The following is an 18,726-nucleotide window of genomic DNA, read 5'->3' on the forward strand; positions in this document are numbered from 1 at the left end:
GTGGCCAGGTCTGACGGCTGCCTAGTGCTGGGGACACCAGAGGTCTGTGGGACCAGCCAGGACTGGCGTCCACCGGTGGTGACACAGGGAGAGCCGCGCATCCCCTCCAGTTACCCTGGTGCGACTCTGGGCCCCCTGCGACACACGACACCCGGTGCAAAAGGATGAGCTCTGGGTTCAGTTTGCTTGGAGATAAATGGCTTCCCCATGGCATCCGGCCTGGGTTCCCCATCTCAGATGTCACCTCCCAGGCGATGTCCCTCCTGGAGGACAGCTTTCTCCTGAGCTGCCTTCCTACAGTGACGTACCTGAATTCTTCACACACATCACTAAATGTCTTGTATTTTCCCTTTAAAGCGTGCGAGGTGCTGGCTGGATGAGTGAGTGATGGGCACAGGCTGCAGCCCCCAGCAGCACCAGCAGCTCCTCTCCTCTGAAGCACCCTCAGCCCCTCCAGCATTGGGTGTCCTCTCTAAAACACTGCTCAGAGTCCTCGTTTTTCTCCTCTGAAACGTGGGCATCATGCACAGCTTTTGAACGGTGAAACATGAATGAATCCTGGTGTCCCCTTGATCCTTGGTGCCTAAAATCACCTTCTCCAAGCCATTCCCCTCCAGTGTCCGTGTCCTGCTGGGTGGATAAGGGACATTTCTGGAAGGGGCAGCGTGGGAGATGGAGCCAGGGGACAGATCCCTTTCCTGGCCAGGGCTTTCCTGGTTCTGCCCCTCTCCTAGAACCACCAAGGATTTCCAGGCTTTCCTTTTAACAGCTGAACAACCAGCTTGAAAAGCAGAGCCGACACCTTTCCCAGCTGGCTCCCAGGTGGGGGAGATGAGAGAAATCTATGGCTCACATTTGGGTCAGAAAGGGGTATCCTGCATGTCCCCAAGCCACCGAGTCCATCACACGTGGTCCCTATTGCAGCTGCCACGGTGAAACTCAGCGCTTGGTCCTCAGCAGCACGAGCGCATCGCTCATTCACATCCCACCAATCTTCATGGATGCCGATGCCAAGGGATCCCCAAAAAACCCACCCCAAACCGCAGCCAAAGCCCCAGACCAGCCCAACCAAAGTGCTCAGCCCCAGCATTTCTGTGGATTCAGGCTCAAATTAAGCTCACGGGAGAAAAAACAACCCGGATACGCAACCAAGAGAGACGCGTCACCCCAGGAGGGCTGATGCCACAAGCACGGGGCTGCTCCTGGGAACATGAGGCCAGAGGCAGAACTCGCCACGGCCGTGCAGAGATAGAGATTTTATATTTTTAAAGGTATGCGGTTCTCAAAAAGCAAAAAAAAAAAGACAAAAAGAAAAAAAAAGGCCCTGTGTTTGCAGCCAACATGTGTAATCTGTTGCAGCCCTTGTCAGACAAAACAGTTTTGCCGTAAGACAGCGATTCCCAGAGGGGAAAGGGGCGAAGTGAAAATACTTTATCAGCTGCGTACATATGTAAAGCGGTACCCTGGTTGAAAAGCAAAGCCTCTTTTCCTTTGAAAGCCGGGAAGGGAGAGACGGGAGGCGATTGCCTGAGAGCGGGGACAGAAATGACACAGGCACAAAGCCGAATGCAGCAAACCCCAGGCTTCCCTTCTAAAATACGCTTATCTCCCTATCGGACCAAAAAAACCTACCTCGCTGCGGCAAATATGTGTTAAACAAACAAATGCAAAGAAACCTGAGATGTGACTCAGTTTGGAAAACTCGTAAAATATACATGTGGTTTTTAATGTACAGTAATTATGATTTAATTCAGATATCAAGAGTATTTTGCCAGAGTCCCCAGAGCCAGCAGGGAAGTGTCCATCTCCCCAAGTTTCTGCGCCACAAGGCTGGGTGGTTTCTGAGCTGAGGGTATTTGCGTTCCTGCCCGAATTGAAGATCCTCTGGTAGGAGCTGTGGGCAGACAGGAGCTCTTCATCCTGCTCCGAATTCAAGGTCTATTTAAAAAGCCGGGAATAACCGAGACCCGGACACGTGGAATAAATCAGCCCTTGGGTTCCCAGGATGAGTGGACTTCACTGGCAACAAGTGTGCTGGCTGCCGAGTCCTCAGCAGAGCCTTCTCCTCCTTTTCCATCCATCACTGAGAGACCTGAGAAGATGGAAAAACAAATACATTAATGCCACGTAGCAGCTCCCTGTCACCACCGTGAGACAACGAGGGGACTCAAGCACAGGGCTGAGGGGGACACAACGTGCCCAGCACCATCCTGGGGATAATATTGGGATGTGTCCCATGATTATGGACACACACAGACAGGAGGGAGGTAAGAAATGGGATGGAGGGAGGAACCAGAGCAAAAAAAGGAGAGAAAGAGGAGAAGAAAGGGAAGCAGGGGGGAAGCGGGACAGAGCACGCGCGTGTGCCCAGCTGGGCGATGCATCACATTGAAATTGTCCCGCATTAAAAATTCACCAGCCAGTGAATTTTCAAGGGATTTGTAGTAATTAGATGACAAAATGCTGGCAAATCTCAGGCTTGCCAAAGATGTTACTCAGGGGTCAAAGACTCGACACTTTTGGCTGGGTAATTTGTAAGTGTCAATCACACTCAGCCATCAGAGAGAAGGGAGAGATCTTGCGGTTGAATCCTAACGAAGTCCGAGGCTCCTGCCTGCTGTCCCCCTGCCCGTCCCCCTGCCTGCTGTCACCCCCTCTCGCCTCCCACAGCCGCACTTGCCGCCGGGCACCTGGGGCTCCAGGCACAGCAGCTGAAACACAGAGCGGGGCTGTTTGGTTTTTTAGAATTAAAACAACAACAACTTCCCAGTTTTCATTTTTCAGCCCAAACTTCTGGTGGGCAAAGCCCCTGCTCTGGTTTGCAGCTGCCCAGCGGGGGATGAGCCCGTCCTGTTGATCCCGGAGCAGCCCAGCATCACTGCTGACACGGCTTCAAACCACACCTGGGACAGACACCCCATCCTCCCATTTCCCGGGATGTTTTTAGCCCAGGCTGACACAGCGGGCTGGGTTTGGCTGAGAATGAAATTAAACCAGCTCCTGCCTGTCCCTGCCTCCCCGTCGGGTGTTCTGGAGCCTTTGGAGCCACCAGCACCACGAGCCTCAGGGAGAAAAGAAATTCCAAGGTTTTCTACTTCACCGGCTTAGAAATCGGAGCACAAAATGCAAAATCCAAAAGCGCCACTAGAGATCTCGGCCCTGGCCTTACACTAAGTCTCTAGCGTGGGGCTCAGCAAGGCTCAGCTTTGCTGCAGCTCAGCAGGAGGAATGAGGCTGAGGTTAAGCCTGGGCTTTGCTGCTGGGTTTATCAGGGCAGGAGTGACCCCACAAAGGCTGATGGGACACTTGGTGTATGGCTGGGACAGAAATCCCTTGTGGTGCTTTGGGTGAAGCTTTATTTTGCATTTTGGGGTTTGATTTATAAGCCGATGGAGTAGAAAACCTCCATCCTGGGCAGAGGGCAGCACCCAAGCGCTTCCCCAGCCCCGACGGCACCCGCTGCCGACACCGACTACACTTCAACTCGGAAAAGATTGAAGGTGAGCAAACACAGGAGAGGCAGGAGCGTGATTTTCTCTCCATCTCTCGTGGCTGATAAAGCCGTCCTCATTCCACCCGCTAAACCCCACCTCTGGTTTAGGGCTGTAAGGGGTGGTTTAAGCTGTAGGGAAGGGATGAAGGGACACAAGCTCTGCGGTGCTGCAGCTGCTGGGGCATCGCGAGCACCTGTCACACCCCAGGGAATGACCCTGCACACCCCAAAACCACTTCCCAACATGTTTAAACAAGCCGAGTCACAGGAAAACACAAACAAAAGGGTTTGTTTGCTCCATGCCATCCAGCGCACTACATTTTGCCAGTGTCCTCAGTCCGGTGGCCCAGGGAGGAGAGGTGGGGATGGGACGGCACGAGGAAAATTGCCTTGATGATTTATTTTGAATCCATTACGGTTCCCCGCTGCAGGACGGCGGGGCTGGAACTTCGGGCTGCTCTCCAGCCACCACGCTGCCCTATATAGGGGAGCTGAGGGGGCTGTAAAAGCAGCCGTAGGTTTCTCCTCAATTTAAAAAGTCTTTTAAGAGCCGCGAAGCCCCTCTTGGCACCTGGAGAAGCGTTCTTCAGAGCTTCTATATGTGTATGTAAACAGCTCAAATCACAGACACAGTTATCTTAACTTTATCTAACATCACCTGGAGATGCTGCTGGAGGAACTTGTGGGGAAGCAGCAGGTGATCCGCAGGGGCAGGACTCGGGTGCGGGGGCGCTGGGGCTCACGTAAGAGAAAATTAAGCAGCAGACAAAGCAAAATCTGCTCTTCAGTTGAGTGAAAATGAAGAAAAATACGTCTTTTTCCCTCACATCAGCTCTCCTGACACCACTCTCGCATCCCTGTTCCCTGTGACAGGCAGCACCACGTGCAGTTGCTGTCCTGGCAGCTTTGCCAGGGATGTCACGTGTGGGGACATGGTGACACTCGCTCTGCAGGTCTGAGCCAGGGGAGGGGACACTGTCCCTTCTCTGGTGTCCTCCCCATCACTCCTCCCCGCTGGCATCGCTTCCCAGTGTCACCAACCCAGGTCCCACCGTGCACACACCCACTGCAGCCAACCTCCGTCAATATTCTGCCTCTCCTCTCAGCTCCAGTTTGGGGTGAAAGCCTCCCTTATTAGCCAATTTGGATACCTATTTACTGCGAATTACTGAGCCTGATTATTATTCATGAACGGCTACGTCTGAAATCTCAAGCCCTGCGATTTCTCTCCCTCTCCAATGCATATATTTAGGGAAAACAGGAGACAGCGTGTCTCGGTCACACGCAGCCGCGCTGCGGGGAAAGGAAAGCTGCACGTCGCCTCCTTGCTCTCCAGTTTGATTTCCCAGCGAGGAAGGTGGTGGTGGGAGCTGGATATTGGTGGTGACAAAAACTGGTCATAGTGGGACCCAGGGTAAGGTCCAGACACATTGTAATATGAAAGAGAAGCTCATGCTCCCCAAATCCCAGGCAAATCTCCAGCCACATCCCCAAACCATCCCCACAGGGCGATGCCACTTTGCTGCTGTCCCCTTCCATGCCTGGACCAGCAGGGAGTCACCTCGGCTGGGGCTGAGCCCGGCTGATCCGTGGCAATCGGTTACCCAGCGGCAACTCGTCTGATCCCTTAGACACCACTGGAATATTTTAATGCTGGCTGCAGGGATGGGAAAGGAGGTTTCTGTGTGAGCTGGGCAGCAGCAGCGGCACCTCTTCGTTAATCCTCTGGCCAGGGACAAGCAAACGGGGTTTGCAATTGCAAAGGGCTGGCGGAGGAAGGAAAGGAGACAATGAGGAGCTGCAGAAAAGCCCTGGTGCTGAGTAGAAGAGGAGCTAGCAACACAGCTGCATGGCTGGCAGGGATGCGGGAATGGGCACTGCACACAGCTTCTCCCACCTGTAGGGCTCCAAACGGGGAAACTGAGGCAGCGAGGGAAGGTCTCTGCGGGAGAGCATCGCTCCGCCAGCAGCACGGCCACCCCCGTGCTGCTCCTTCCATCTCAAAGGAGCAGAAACTGCTGCACTGAGGGTTTGTTTTTCAAGCCCTAACCCTTCCTGCATGTTCCCTGCCACATCTTGTGCAGGAACACAACTTGAAGCACACACAGACAATGCACTTCTTGCCTCCGTGGGCAGAGCAGCAAAGCTGGCAGAGCTGCCGGGGAGAATCATAGAATAGAATCATTTGGGTTGGAAGAGACACTCAGGATCGTTGAGTCCAACCATAACCTGAGACACTAGCACTAAACCATGTCCCTAAGAACCCTGTCTAAATGCCTTTTAAACCCCTCCAGGGCTGCCCTGGGCAGCCTGTTCCAATGCCTGACAACCCTTTCCATGGAGAATTTTTTCCCAATATCCAATCTAAACCTCCCCTGGTGCAACTTGAGGCCGTTTCCTCTTGTCCTATCACTTGCTACTTGGGAGAAGAGACCAAGGGGACGGCACCAGCAGCAACAGGCAGCAGGAGAGGTCTGAGACCCCAGAGCTCCTGCCTGCAGCGCCGGGGCTGGGAAGCGGCAGGAATGGTGCAGGGGGATGTGAGCTCTTCCCACAGCCCTGCCAAAGGGCTGGGAAATGGCATCCACGGTGCTTGCTGCCAAGAGACAGGATTGCTGGGCCCTTCGGCGCTTACCATTCTGGGGAAGCGCGTTCCTCTGGGGCACACCAGCGAGGAAGACTTTGCAACAGCAGGATGGGGCTAAAGGGATGAGAAGAGCTGGAATTTGTGATCTAAGGTAGGAACAGCGCAATAGTGATGAAAATAAACCACCCATGGTTGGGCAGAGGGATGGGGACACATAAAGCAGCAGCAATTCATAGAACTGTAGAGCAGTTTGGGTTGGAAAACACCTCCCCAGCTCCCCAAGTGCCCCCCCTGCCATGAGCAGGGACATCTGCATCAGCTCAGGTTGCTCAGAGCCCCGTCCAGCCTGGCCTGGGATGTCTCCAGGGATGGTTCAGCCACCACCTCTCTGGCCAACCTGGGCCAGGCTCTCACCACCCTCAGGGGCAACAATTTCTTCCTCATGTCCAGCCTGAATCTCCCTCCTTTAGTTTAAAATTCAAGCCAGTAGCTGGGGTAAAAAAACAGCTGTTGGAGCGAAATGTGACGTGCCCGTCTGTGCCTGCGCCGATTCCCTGCAAGAAAAACCCCACAGATCACGGTGAAGAGTCTTCCATGTGAGCGATGGCAGAGGGCATGGGAGCACGGCCGGGCGCCGGGAGCAGCGGGAGCATCGCTCAGCGAGACATGGAGCCCTGGAAGCAGCGGGACTCGCAGCAAACCCGTGGCCGGCTGGATGTGCTCTCTTTAAACAGATAACAGCTCCCACAGGCCTCTGGCAACAGGCAGCAACAAAGTCGAGCTAGTTTTACATTAAAACCCGTTAACCCTCTAATTCGGTAAAAAAGCTGCATTTGAATAATATCCTAATCCAATTCCAGAGCCGGCCCCGGGGAGGGGACATGGAGGGTGCCTGGGGACAGCTCGCCACCGCTCCTGCTCGCCGGGCTCTCGCCCTGGACAAAGCCATCAAATCATGGCAAAAGAGGTGTGGGGCTTCAACCGGGGGTCTGCAGCCCCCCCCAGGGACCCTGCACTGTACCCCAGGGTTTGCAGGGACAGGACGGGGCAAAAAACTCCAGTTTCAGGTCTCTGATGGTGCGAACACGCCTGGCACAAGCCCAGAGAGACCCCCAGGGCTCATCTGCTGGAGCCCAAAATAACCCAGGCAGCCCCCCGTGGTGTTCTCGGTTCCTGAATTTTTACATAATTGAATAATTTGAATCGGTTTTGCTCCTGTATGACTGTAAATGTAGGACGGTTGGTATCTCCGGCTCCCGCCGCAGAGCGATGGGCGGTGGCAGCTGCTCGTCCCCGCTGCCACCAGCCCAGCCTGGGCACAAGAACCTATCCCAAGAACAGCACCCCGAGCAGGGGGGCATCACACCCCAAAAGCACCCAGATCTGCACAGGGCAGCCCAGGGGACTGACCTGCGGTGACAACAACCCACGGTGACACCAACCCGCCGTGACACCAACCCACGGTGACACCAACCCACGGTGACACCAACCCACGGTGACACCAGCCCTGCGGTGACAAGGGCCAGCAAAGCAACAGGACTGGGGCTACAGCTCATCACGGCCCAATTACCGCAATTAATGCACCATCCTTGGTTATAGATACAGCCTTTCTGGATAATAGTTACCGCTAAAAGAAACTATTATCTCCCCCAAACAAAATAAGTGCATTGCGACGTTGTTCAGCTGGAGAAGCACCATGAGAAAGGCCGGTGGGAGATGATTTCCCAGGTATAACAATATGGACAGTGAAGAGTTTGCATTATTTTATCATTAGGATTGTTTCGGGATTGTTTCAGGTTGGGGAAAAAAAAATAGGGCAGTGGGGAGTGATGAATCTCCTGCAGATCTACTTAGGCATTCATTTTAACTCAGAGTAATTAGCAGGTATATGCTCGTTTTCAGAAAATTCACCTTAAACCTGCTATAATTTTAGGGGTACAATATGTGGGATTCTCAATACGTAACAAAGAACTCAAGGATTTGCTTGAGGAGGAGGAATTAACTCAAACTGTTCTCCAGAGCTGCGATCAGCACTTTCATAATTAATGTACGGGCATATATACATATCTGTATACACATACACAGCCCCCCCCGCACACATCAAACAGATTTCCTTGATACCAAATTGCCTGAAAAATTAACCAATGTCAAACTGCTCAACAAGATAAGTATCATTAAGGGAAAAAGAAAATCTTCATTATGTTTGAAGGTGCAGGGGGAAAAAAGAAACCCACCCTCATGAATGTTTTCCAGCCTGTTTCCAACCCGGGAAATAACATGTTTTAAAACATATCAAAGGGTTAAATTAATTTTCATTAAAATTTAAATTTGAGAAGGCTCCCTCTCTTCTTCCCTCCCTCCTCCCCCCTTTGAACGTTTGACTGGCAACCATTTCATATTTCAATCTCGGCAGAACAAATTGAATTAGATGTTGAAACCAAACTCTGCTCTGTTCTCTAAAGCCTACATGCTCTGCTTGTGCTAATCCTTTTCGTCGCCGCTGCAGACCTCAGAGACGCTCAGCAAGAAACCTGCCCCGCCACAAAAGACAATGAAGGGAGAGGGGGGGGAAAGAAAAAACCACCAAGAAAAGAAAAAAAACAGGAAAAAAAACCCCTCCAGGAAAGTCCAACTCCAACCTGCAATGCTGCAAAGCTTCGCTTAAATTGTGTGCTGGGTGACACATGTGCCTGGAAAGGACCTGCCAGCTCCTCCAGCCGCGGTGAAATGATAGAATCACTGCATTGTTTGCGTTGGAAAAGCCCCTCAAGATCATGGAGTCCAACCATAACCCACCCCTGGCATTGCCCCATGTCCCTGAGAACCTCGTCTCTGTCTGTTCAACACTCCAGGGATGGTGACTCCAGCACTGCCCTGGGCAGCCTGTTCCAATGCCCGACAGCCCTTTGGGGAAGAAATTGTTCCCAAGATCCACTCTAAATACCCAGCCTAAAGCCTCGTGTCCCCACAGGGACCCCAAGATCACCAGCAGGTCCCATCCCTCGTGCCAGTGCAGACGAAGAGCTGCAGACGGAGCAGGGATGGGAATGAGAACATCACTCATCAACGCTGAGTACTAAAAAGGAAAAAAAAAGCTTGTTGCCATTTTGGCTGACACACTGACACCCTGTGACAGCTCCGACAGCCGCTTGAACCCAAGCAGGGTTTGCTACAGGGGTCTCAAAAGCAGGTGAGGGCCTGGCTGACACACACGGTGTTTGACCACAGGGAGTTATTTAATCCTGGCTCCCTCCTGCCATCCCTCAAGATGCTGCTCCAAGAAGTCCACGAGGACTCAAGACGACATAAAATAGACCTTGGGGTGCCCATGGAGGGAGCGACACCGCGGAGACCGTGGGTGGTACCAGGAAAAAGCCTTTGCCAAACTATCTGTTTTGTGGTGGCAGCTGCAGGTTGGTCTCCAAACAGGCGCTTTTTTTTCCCTTTTTTTGGCAGCCCATCTGTTCTCCTCCAACCACAGCAAGGGCCAATTCACGACTCGGCAGCGATTTCTGCTGCAACAGCAATTCTGCTGGCATCCCTTGCAGGAAAGCAAACACGCTGGGGAGCGGATAGAAACGCAAGCAGTGCGAGCTCGTGGTTGAACACAGAGCCTAAACCGAGCCCAAATCTGAGCTATACCCCCTGAGACCTGGGCTACGAGCCTGCGGATGACAGGGAGGACAGACAGCAGGTGGCACCTCGGCTTATATCTGCAGAGGCTTTGCAAATCCACCTTCTCCTTCTGCTCTGCCGACCCCGTGGCAGCCCAAGGCATTTTGACCGCAGCCCCATGGCGCCAATACGCACCTCACCAATGGCAGGCGGCTGCTAAATGGCCTCGTCTTTGTTGTTCTCCTCCTCTTCCAGATGCTCCAGGATTTCATTCAAAACCTCCGAGCGTTTTCTCTTCTTTGGGGAGTCTGAACCGGCCCGGGTGGTAGCGAAGGACATGCAGAAGAAGAAAAGCAAAGATTACAAGCCAGGCCCATGCACAACTGCCTCCAGCTCATCTCCTAATGCTTCCAGACCCCTTACCCCCTTCCTAGGTAAAGCTCCCCCCAGGTATCTTTTAGGTCTCCCCACTGGCAGGACACCCTGGCTGGAGGTGTCACCCCATATCCACCACCCCTGTATTGGTTCAGAGGCTTTGCTGGAAGCAAACCGCCCCAGAGTCCAAACGGGCTCCTTGGTGACACTGACCCTTCCCACTGACCTCAATTCACCCCCAGAATCACAGAACAGTTTGGGTTAAAGGGACCTCCCCAGCTCCCCCAGTGCCCCCCCTGCCATGAGCAGGGACATCTGCACCAGCTCAGGTTGCTCAGAGCCCCGTCCAGCCTGGCCTGGGATGTCTCCAGGGATGGTTCAGCCACCACCTCTCTGGCCAACCTGGGCCAGGCTCTCACCACCCTCAGGGGCAACAATTTCTTCCTCATGTCCAGCCTGAATCTCCCCTCCTTTAGTTTAAAACCATCATGCCTTGTCCTATCACAACAGGGCATCTCTCCCCTTGGGTGGCAATGGCTGAGGGCACGAGGACAGCAGGGCAGGGATGTCCCTGTGTCACTCTTGTCCCACACCAACAGCACCATCCTGTGACACCCCAGCATCACCACGCTCCCCAAACAACCACGGGGCACAGCCCCCAGCGCACATCCCTCCCCATGGATGCTACAGCCCATAGTGGGGCGAGAAACCCCCCGGGGGCTCCCAGCACCCCAGTGAGCATCCCGACTGGTGCCGGGGCTTTGTCACAAAGCCATTTGGTCCCTGTGCTGAGCCCGATGTCAGCATCGTCTCCTCTCCGCCAGGCACGACGTGGCCTCTCGGCAGGAGCCGCGGCGCAGCCCCCGCTCCCCCCGTTCGCTCCCCAGCCAGCGGCTCTCGCTTGCGAGCAGCACATGGAGAACAGCTGTTTAAATCCTGCTTTCAGACATCAAAAGCCTCGCTGGGTTTCTCAAACAAACAAACATACCATAGGACTAAAGAAAAGGTGTAAAATAAATAAATGGAACAAGCTGTGCATTTTCTTTTAGTATTACAGCTGCTGCGGGAGATAAACAACAAGTAAATGTCACAAAACATCAATACAGGAGAAATTAACCTGACAAAAGCTCAACCCCCCCCCCCTCCGCCTCCCCCGCAACTCCCAACAATTTTGCATTTCTGGAGTTCCCATCTAATGATTTTATTTTTCAATTAATTCCTTGACAGAGCGCCAGAACTCACCTCCCTCCCCGCTGGGGGCTGTGGGGACGGGCAGGGGATGGGGGTGCTGGTGCCCCCCACCCTGCCGAGCTCAGGGGAGCTGAGGGGGGTCCCAAGGTACCACCCAGGGACCCTCCACTGGCTCTTCCCAGTTCAGTGACCCAAAGGGACAAGGGACAAGCCACCCCGGAGGAAGGTGCCAGCTTGGCAATTCTGCCCTCCTAGCTTCCACTCTCCCCCAAGCCTCATTCTCAGGGCTTGGAACCCACATCAAACATGGTCTCAGCTCCCAAATCCACAGCAGGTAAGAGTGTGTCCCCCACCTGCCACCCCTTCACCATGACCACAATGTGTCCTTTGCAGAAAGGCTGCATGGAGGTGACGAAGGGGCTTGCAGGGTGGTAGGGATGCGGGATGCAGGATGTTGGATGCTGGATGTGGGGTGCAGGATGCTGGATGTGGAGTGCAGGATGTGGGATGCTGGATGTGGGGCACTGGGAGCTTGGGGAGCACCCCTAAGCAATAGGGTGCACCCTCCCATGGTGTGGGCAGGGGGCTGGTGGGGCAAACAGCTCCAGATTCACCATCTCAACCACAGTGGTGCTGGGGAGCACCAGGAGCATCCCCCCATCCACCCAACAAGAGAAAAAAACCCACAACCCCAGGAGGGTGGGGAAGCGAATTGGTTCGCCTTCCGTTCTGCTGCTCCAAGCTGGTTAAGGTTTGCCCGCTAACGATCCCATTTGCTTCCTTTAAACAATAGCCAAAGCCGGCGGGGGTGGGCCAAGAGGGGGATTACCACGGGATTAGAACGTGGCAGGGTTGCGGATGCCATGCTAATCCTGCCTGGTTTTACTCGCCGGCTACGGCATGTGTTTGCATTAGTTACAGCAAAAAAAATTAGAAGAAAAGAGAAAAAATGGAGCTCAAAAGGCAGGGAGGTGATGGGGAGTGTGGAGGGTCTGTCCTGCAGCCGAAAGGTAAAAAAGCAGCTGGGGGGTCAACGGAGAAACATGGGAAAGGTGATAGGGTTTTGCTGGAAATGCTCTCACAACCAAAATACAAGGTAGACCTTCTATCCACATACCTCTAAATTCACCCGCCCTGCAGCCCTGCATCCCCTCTTTCCATCCCATCCTTCTTATAAAAAAAAACACAACAAAAAAACCCACAAGTCATTCCTTCCCCTTCCCGCGTCTCGCGCAAAATTCCCCATCTGTCAATTTAATTCTTTGATCGATGGGAAAGAGCAGGAAAAAACGGCCCAGCACAGCTGGTTTCCCAAGTTAGCCCTGGCAGGATACCGCCGGCCCCGCTGGCGACGGCCGAATGCAATGTTTGTGAAGCGCAGAGAACACAAGTCAATAGTAATTTAGCTGAATTGGGAGCAAGTACCTTCCCTGCACGGACTGCGAGCTCCCAGGAGAGGGGGAGCGCGCCCACGCTGAGGGGATCGCCGCCTCGCTTGCAAATCTGCCCCCGGCCAGGCTTGCTGGGATGGAGCCGCATCAGCAACCGCCGCCCCATGCTGGGTAAGCGAGGGGAGAACAGGGGATGGAGCTGTCAGCAGATCTTTCGAGGGCGGCAGGGATGCGATGGGGATGGAGGAGATGTGTGGGTCTGCCCCAGGGCTCGGGATGCGGCCGCAGATCGCTCCCTCCTGCGCAGGGATCCAGACCCATCCCTCCCCACAGGGCTGTATATTCAGCTGCAGGGCATCGGGATCCCTTCGGCTCTCTTCTGGTGGAACCAGAGTATTCTCCCTGCTGCTTTTGGGCATCCACCATCCCTGTTTTCCAAAGGGAAGACCCCCAAATGATGGCCGAGATTCTGTTGGTGGCAGGGCTCGTTCAGCCCTCGTTGCCCTAATGCAGCATTTGCCATGACCTTGTTCCACACCACGGGCTGGATTAGAGCCCCCAGACCAACTGTTGATCGAGCCTTCCATGGCTTCTCCTTACCACAGTACAGCAGATAATTCTCTTCATCCACAGCACCACCAAACCTTCCCCTAAGGCTGGCCAAGCTGTGGGCTGTCCCACCATTGAGTCCCACAGATCAACACCTCATGGTGGGCTGCAATTAAAATTCAAAGAAAATGGTGGGGTTTTTTTGGAGAGAAGGTACACTCAGGGATCAGCCAAAAGACTTGAAGCTCTTACAGACTGTGCTCGAGGCAGAAGAGCATGTGCAGGATGCAGTCCCAGCCATTGGGGCTGGGCTGTGGCTTCACTCCCAACAGCATTTCTGAAAGCACTTCTGGGGTCCTCACTTTCTCCTGGAACATTACAAAGGCTCAGAACGAGCCATAAAGAATGACCTGAAAACTACGCGAAATGGGAAGGAAGCCTATTCCATTTTATTGCATCTATTAGACCTATTGAAAAGATGGCTCAGAAGTGGCTTGATTGCCGTGACAAACGCCTGCAACGGAGAAAAGATTTAGGAGACCAGACCTCTCCTTAACCTAACAAATAACAGCAGAGTGAGACCTGGGAGCTGGAAGCCAAATCTCTATAAATGGTGTCTAGAAATAATTGTAGCAGAGAGAAGTCGGGGTAGGATGTGTCTCTCGCAGCCCAGGTCCAGGCTGTACAAAGTATTTCCTCGCTAGGACAAAACTGATGGGGCTGACACTGGAGTTGCTGGGTGAGGGGATTTGGCCGCTGCTACTCCAGACACCAGCCTGAAAGATCAAGGTGGTTCTTTCAAAGCTGGAGATGCAAAAATCTGCTGTGATGGCAGCGAGACAGAGTAGGAGGAGCTCATTGCTCAAGTCAAACTTGTCACCTGTCAAACCCAGGGAGTTCAGGTCACCCTGTTGTCCCACAGTGACAACAACCCCCCAGGTCCTATGGCAAATTTCTCTGCAGCCTCTGCTACACCCACCTGGTTTTCAGCCAAGCCCCCGGAGCCACTGCGGCTCCAAGGCTCCCTCCTGGGATATGAGAATGCTTTTCTCCTGCTCTCCCAGAGTCCCCACCTTGGTGAGGAAGACACTGGACAAGGGATCTGAAGGAAGCGCAGACAGAAATTGGGAAGCAACCCGAGCCTGGGGGAAGCAAGTGACAGAGTTGCAAGTCTGCAGCAGCTCTCGTAAAGCCAAGACTATTTTTTTCCCCTAGACTGAGCAGGGTAGAAAGGGAGAAAGAAGATCCTGAATATAAAATGGGATACACGAAGCATCCCACCCATTGCCTTCTCCATCCAAATGGAGATTCACATTCCTGTGATTGAGCATGATGTGTCTCCATGCCAGCGCTGGGTTCTGGGTGGGCACATCCATCCCCAGCAGTGCAGCTCTAGCCCAGGCTATCACACATTACATCCCTCTGCTCCATTGGTTTTCCCTATTGGCATCACATCAGAGATGAGCCTGTGGATCCCAGCACATCCCACTTTGCTCCACACCTCTCTGGTCCTACCCACCCTCAGCCCTTCCACCACCAAACCACAGCCTCCCTCAGCCCGCAATAACCAGCACTGCGAACACCATCCCAAACACAAGGCTGGGACCTGTTGGAGTCAGGCTCACTAAATAAGCGACGTTTGCTGCTTTTCCATCGCCAGGCGTTGCGATGTGCAGCCCCAGAACTGCTGATGCCAACCCCCTGAGCAACGGGCATGTGTGCAATGGAGAGGGGAGGCTGGGAGAGGATGCGGGAGGAAGAGCATCGATCTCCAGCTTAGCCCTCCAGCCCAGGGGAGCCCTTCCTACATAAATATTTGCCAAGCAATGCATTTGTGCCTGTCAATGGCTGTCAATAGCGGCCTGCAGTGCTGTTATCTACAGAGCTGTCATTCTCAGGAACCTGATCCAAACAGCCCTCGCCACATCTCAACCGATGGCCGAATTATTTGCCGTTTTTAATCTGTCTGCTGTGTGCACAGAGCCTGTCCCCAACTACAGGGAGAAGAGAAGGCCCTGGTGAGACCTTAATGTGGTGTTCCCGTATTTAAAAATGAGGCAATAAGAAAGATGGGGACAGACTTTTAAGCAGGGCCTGTTGTGATAGGACAAGGGGTGATGGTTTAAACTAAAGGAGGGAGATTCAGGCCGGACATGAAGAAGAAATTGTTGTCCCTGAGGGTGGTGAGAGCCTGGCCCAGGTTGCCCAGAGAGGTGGTGGCTGAACCATCCCTGGAGACATCCCAGGCCAGGCTGGACGGGGCTCTGAGCAACCTGAGCTGGTGCAGATGTCCCTGCTCATGGCAGGGGGGGCACTGGGGGAGCTGGGAAGGGCCCTGCAACCCAAACCTTTCTGTGATTCTATGATACGGAGCACCTTGGGGTGTAGGTGGATGGAACAAAAGCATTGCAGCTAACAGGGGAAATCGAGGAGCCTTGGCAGTGTCAGCACACGGAGAGTTAACCGCCTCCTGTGCAGACAGAGCTGCCAGACAAAGCCGTGGATGCCTCCTGCTTCCCCTGCACTTGCATCCTCAGGCTCCAGCATCCACCTGCCAGCCCCAGCAGCGGCGGGGAAAGGGCTGGCGTGGACCAGGAGTGTGGGGCAGGTGTGATGGTGCCAGTCAGGGCTGTACCAACCAGCCAGAAGGACGCTGCTACGTTACCGTGGAAATGGTCGGCTGTTTTCCGTCTCAGGGCCTCCACCGTCTCCTCCGTGTCTGCCCACTCCAAGACCAGCCTGCGGCCATACAAATGCGTGCTGTGGCACAGGGCGTTGAATGCTTTCTGCAGAGTGAACAGAAAAAACAAATAATGAGGGAGAAAAATAAAACAGGCTCACATGAGGAAAAGCAAAGGCATCCCTCCCTCTGCCCTGAATCTAAAAGGCCCCCAGAGAGCTTCCTCTTAGGAGCACTTTGCTCTGGCGGGGCAGGATTCATCTCCATCAGCAGCTTTGACTCGGTCATTTATCTTCTGCATCCTTGCAGCAGAGCAAATACCCAGCGCCGTTCCTGCAGGCGGCTGCTCACTGGGGAATAGGCTGGAATTCAGCACACAACCAGTGCAAAGTTGGCTGTACTACCCTGGGACCACACCTGAGCTGGGAAAGCTGCCACCTGGGAAGGCTGTTGAGACTCGGGGCAGCACGCAGTAAAGTCCAGCTCAAATGTGAGCAGACAGGTTGCTTTCTGCGAGGAGTTTGCAGAAGGCCAAGCTCGCCAAGGAAAGCTGTGCCTTCCTCTCGCCAGCCGCTGGGTGATGTTGGCCATGGTGGCACCAAACGTGCCAGTGTCCATGCTCAAGTGCCCTTGGTTTGCTGTGTTACAGAAATCCAGAGGTTTCCTCATCATTAGATCTTGCTTAATAACATCTGTACAGCTATAATCTCTCACTGATGGGGAATACAAGCATGCCGGCCTGCACAGTGGCTCAGAGGACTGGATATATCTGTAAGGCAACCGGCACAGGCGTTCAGGAAACAGCGACTCAATCCAGAGAAGGCTGACTTTGTCCTCATTTCCCACAGACTTGCAAGAAAATTCAGGACCAAGCTCTAAACGCCAACACACAAACACGCCCACCAAATATTTTCATCCACAGGGCCCCATGAAATGCTTCACAGCAATGAGACACATGGCCGGGCACAGGGGTAGAGATAAAGAGCCCCAAGTGCTCTTTTAAAAAGCCCGGCTAAGGCTGGGATTAAGTAGGGTTCTGAGCTTTCCATCTTGCATCCCTGGAACAAATACAGCAGCTACAAGACAATAGAAACACATCCTGCTGTCCCATAGGGACGTGTCCTCCCATCTGGAGGCCCCCAAAGCAGCACCCAAGTTGTCCTGGAGAAGCCCACACCTCTCTGCCATGCCATTTGCCAAGTGGCAATTTTGACCCATCACGGCTGTCCCCGAATGTCACATCTTGGGGTCCTTGGCTGCCCACAACCGCTTCTCAGCAGCCAGGACCCGCCTGAGCCACTGGCTTACAAAACTTTAAAAAACCCCAAAAGACGCAAACATTTCCAGTGAACAGCACCCAGTAACCTGTGTTTTCCCCTCCTTCCAACTGCCTTTCACTCATATAACTGTCGTTCATTCTAAAAAAAAGAGCAAGGAGGCGCACCAGCTCTATGTCCTCCATAGCATCACTGTGATTCCCCACCAGCTGCCCAGGGCTGACCCCTCCTTTTTGGGGGCCGCATTCCCCTCCGAAGGGCTGCAAGCCTGGCTGCTGCTTTTGCGGCTACAGCTGTTTTGATTTGCCGCTGCTGTTGTTTTAAAGGCCTGTTTTCCCTTGGAATGGTATCCAATTAGCAGAGCAATGTGTTGGCTTAAATAAACACTCGGGGGGAGGTGGCAGGAGGGAGTTGCGATGGCTGTTTACGTTGGCACAAAGAGCCATTTCCAAAGCCTGGCAAACAACCGCAGCTCGAATCACCAGGGTCTCATTTGTTCATTTATACTTTTATTTTCTCACTTCCCTCAGCATGAGGAAGAGGAAGGTTGGAAGATGGGATCCGGCCTCGGCAACCTCGCTGTGCCCCGTGGCATGGCAGGCCTTGCCAAATATGTCTGTGATCATGGTGCAAAATGTGGTACTTGATGGGTTCTCATCCTCAAAGAAGCCATGTCATCCTCGTTTCAGGATTGCTTCCACGTGCCGCCGGGCACTCACAGCCACTCAGCCCAGTCCGGGCTGAAGCATCCTCTGGATTTGCTGGGAGCACTGGGAAGGTCATGGAGCAAGAGGGAAAGCAGATGCTGCCATCAAGTTGCGCTGCATGGAAGAAACCCACTGGGAGGGACACATCTGCCAGCAGCCTAGGGACATCGGCCCTTCCCAGCCCAATGTGCCCCCCAAATGAGCTCTTCTGCACCCAGGATGAAGCGATGCTTGGGATGCTGGTGGAGGGGATCACAGGGACCCCTCCTGGTGACAAGCACCTGAATGTCACTTCCTTTGGAAACCAGCTGAAAAATAAAACTTAGCTCTTCATTGCTCTGAGAGGAATTAAGATGTTTTCAGGGGAAAAAAAAGAGAAGCCACCAACAATGTAAAAGACAATGGGATGAAGGGGATAAATGCCAGCCCCACACATCCACATTGCTGGAAATCTTCTAAGAACAAACTGATGGATGCCCCATCCCTGGAGACATCCCAGGCCAGGCTGCATGGGGCTCTGAGCAACCTGAGCTGGTGCAGATGTCCCTGCTCATGGCAGAGGGGGCACTGGGGGAGCTGGGGAAGTCCCTTCAACCCCAACTATTCTATGTTTCTAAAGCGTGGGCAGAGCGGGAGCCCCAGCAGCAGCTGGAGAGGCTAACAGAGCAGGGAAAAGCAGAGAGGCTGGAACAGCAGCTTAAAAATGTTTCAGGGCTTCAGAAAGGGAATTTCAAAATTAAGGGGTGGCTGATAAACTCGTATGAATCTGCTGGGAGAAGACAGGGCCCGCTTTGGAGCGGAGCTCGCTGTGCCAGGGCGGCGGAAAGGCAGAGATCAAGAGACCCGAGCATCATGTCTGTC

The 18,726-nt window shown here is 53.6% G+C and overlaps 1 protein-coding gene across 2 annotated transcripts in view; it reads right to left on the minus strand.

Moving 5' to 3' along the window:
- Positions 1–1,723: 1,723 nt before the first annotated feature.
- Positions 1,724–18,726, minus strand: part of RBM19 (RNA binding motif protein 19) — a 62,686-nt gene continuing 45,683 nt past the window's right edge. Inside the window, exons 23-26 of one of the 2 annotated variants that reach the window (XR_013922989.1) lie at positions 15,867–15,987; positions 9,891–10,003; positions 6,129–6,194; positions 1,724–2,092 (exon numbers count right to left, since the gene is read on the minus strand). Coding sequence is in view for 1 of the 2 variants with exons in the window: in XM_080355579.1 (XP_080211705.1) it covers positions 9,912–10,003; positions 15,867–15,987 (213 nt within the window). In the remaining variant the exon portion in view is untranslated. The remainder of the gene's footprint in view (positions 2,093–6,128; positions 6,195–9,890; positions 10,004–15,866; positions 15,988–18,726) is intronic. The other variant, XM_080355579.1, reaches the window with a different exon arrangement.

The sequence above is a fragment of the Nesoenas mayeri genome (genome assembly GCF_963082525.1).
Source record: "Nesoenas mayeri genome assembly, chromosome: 17".
NCBI classification, from domain to species: domain Eukaryota; kingdom Metazoa; phylum Chordata; class Aves; order Columbiformes; family Columbidae; genus Nesoenas; species Nesoenas mayeri.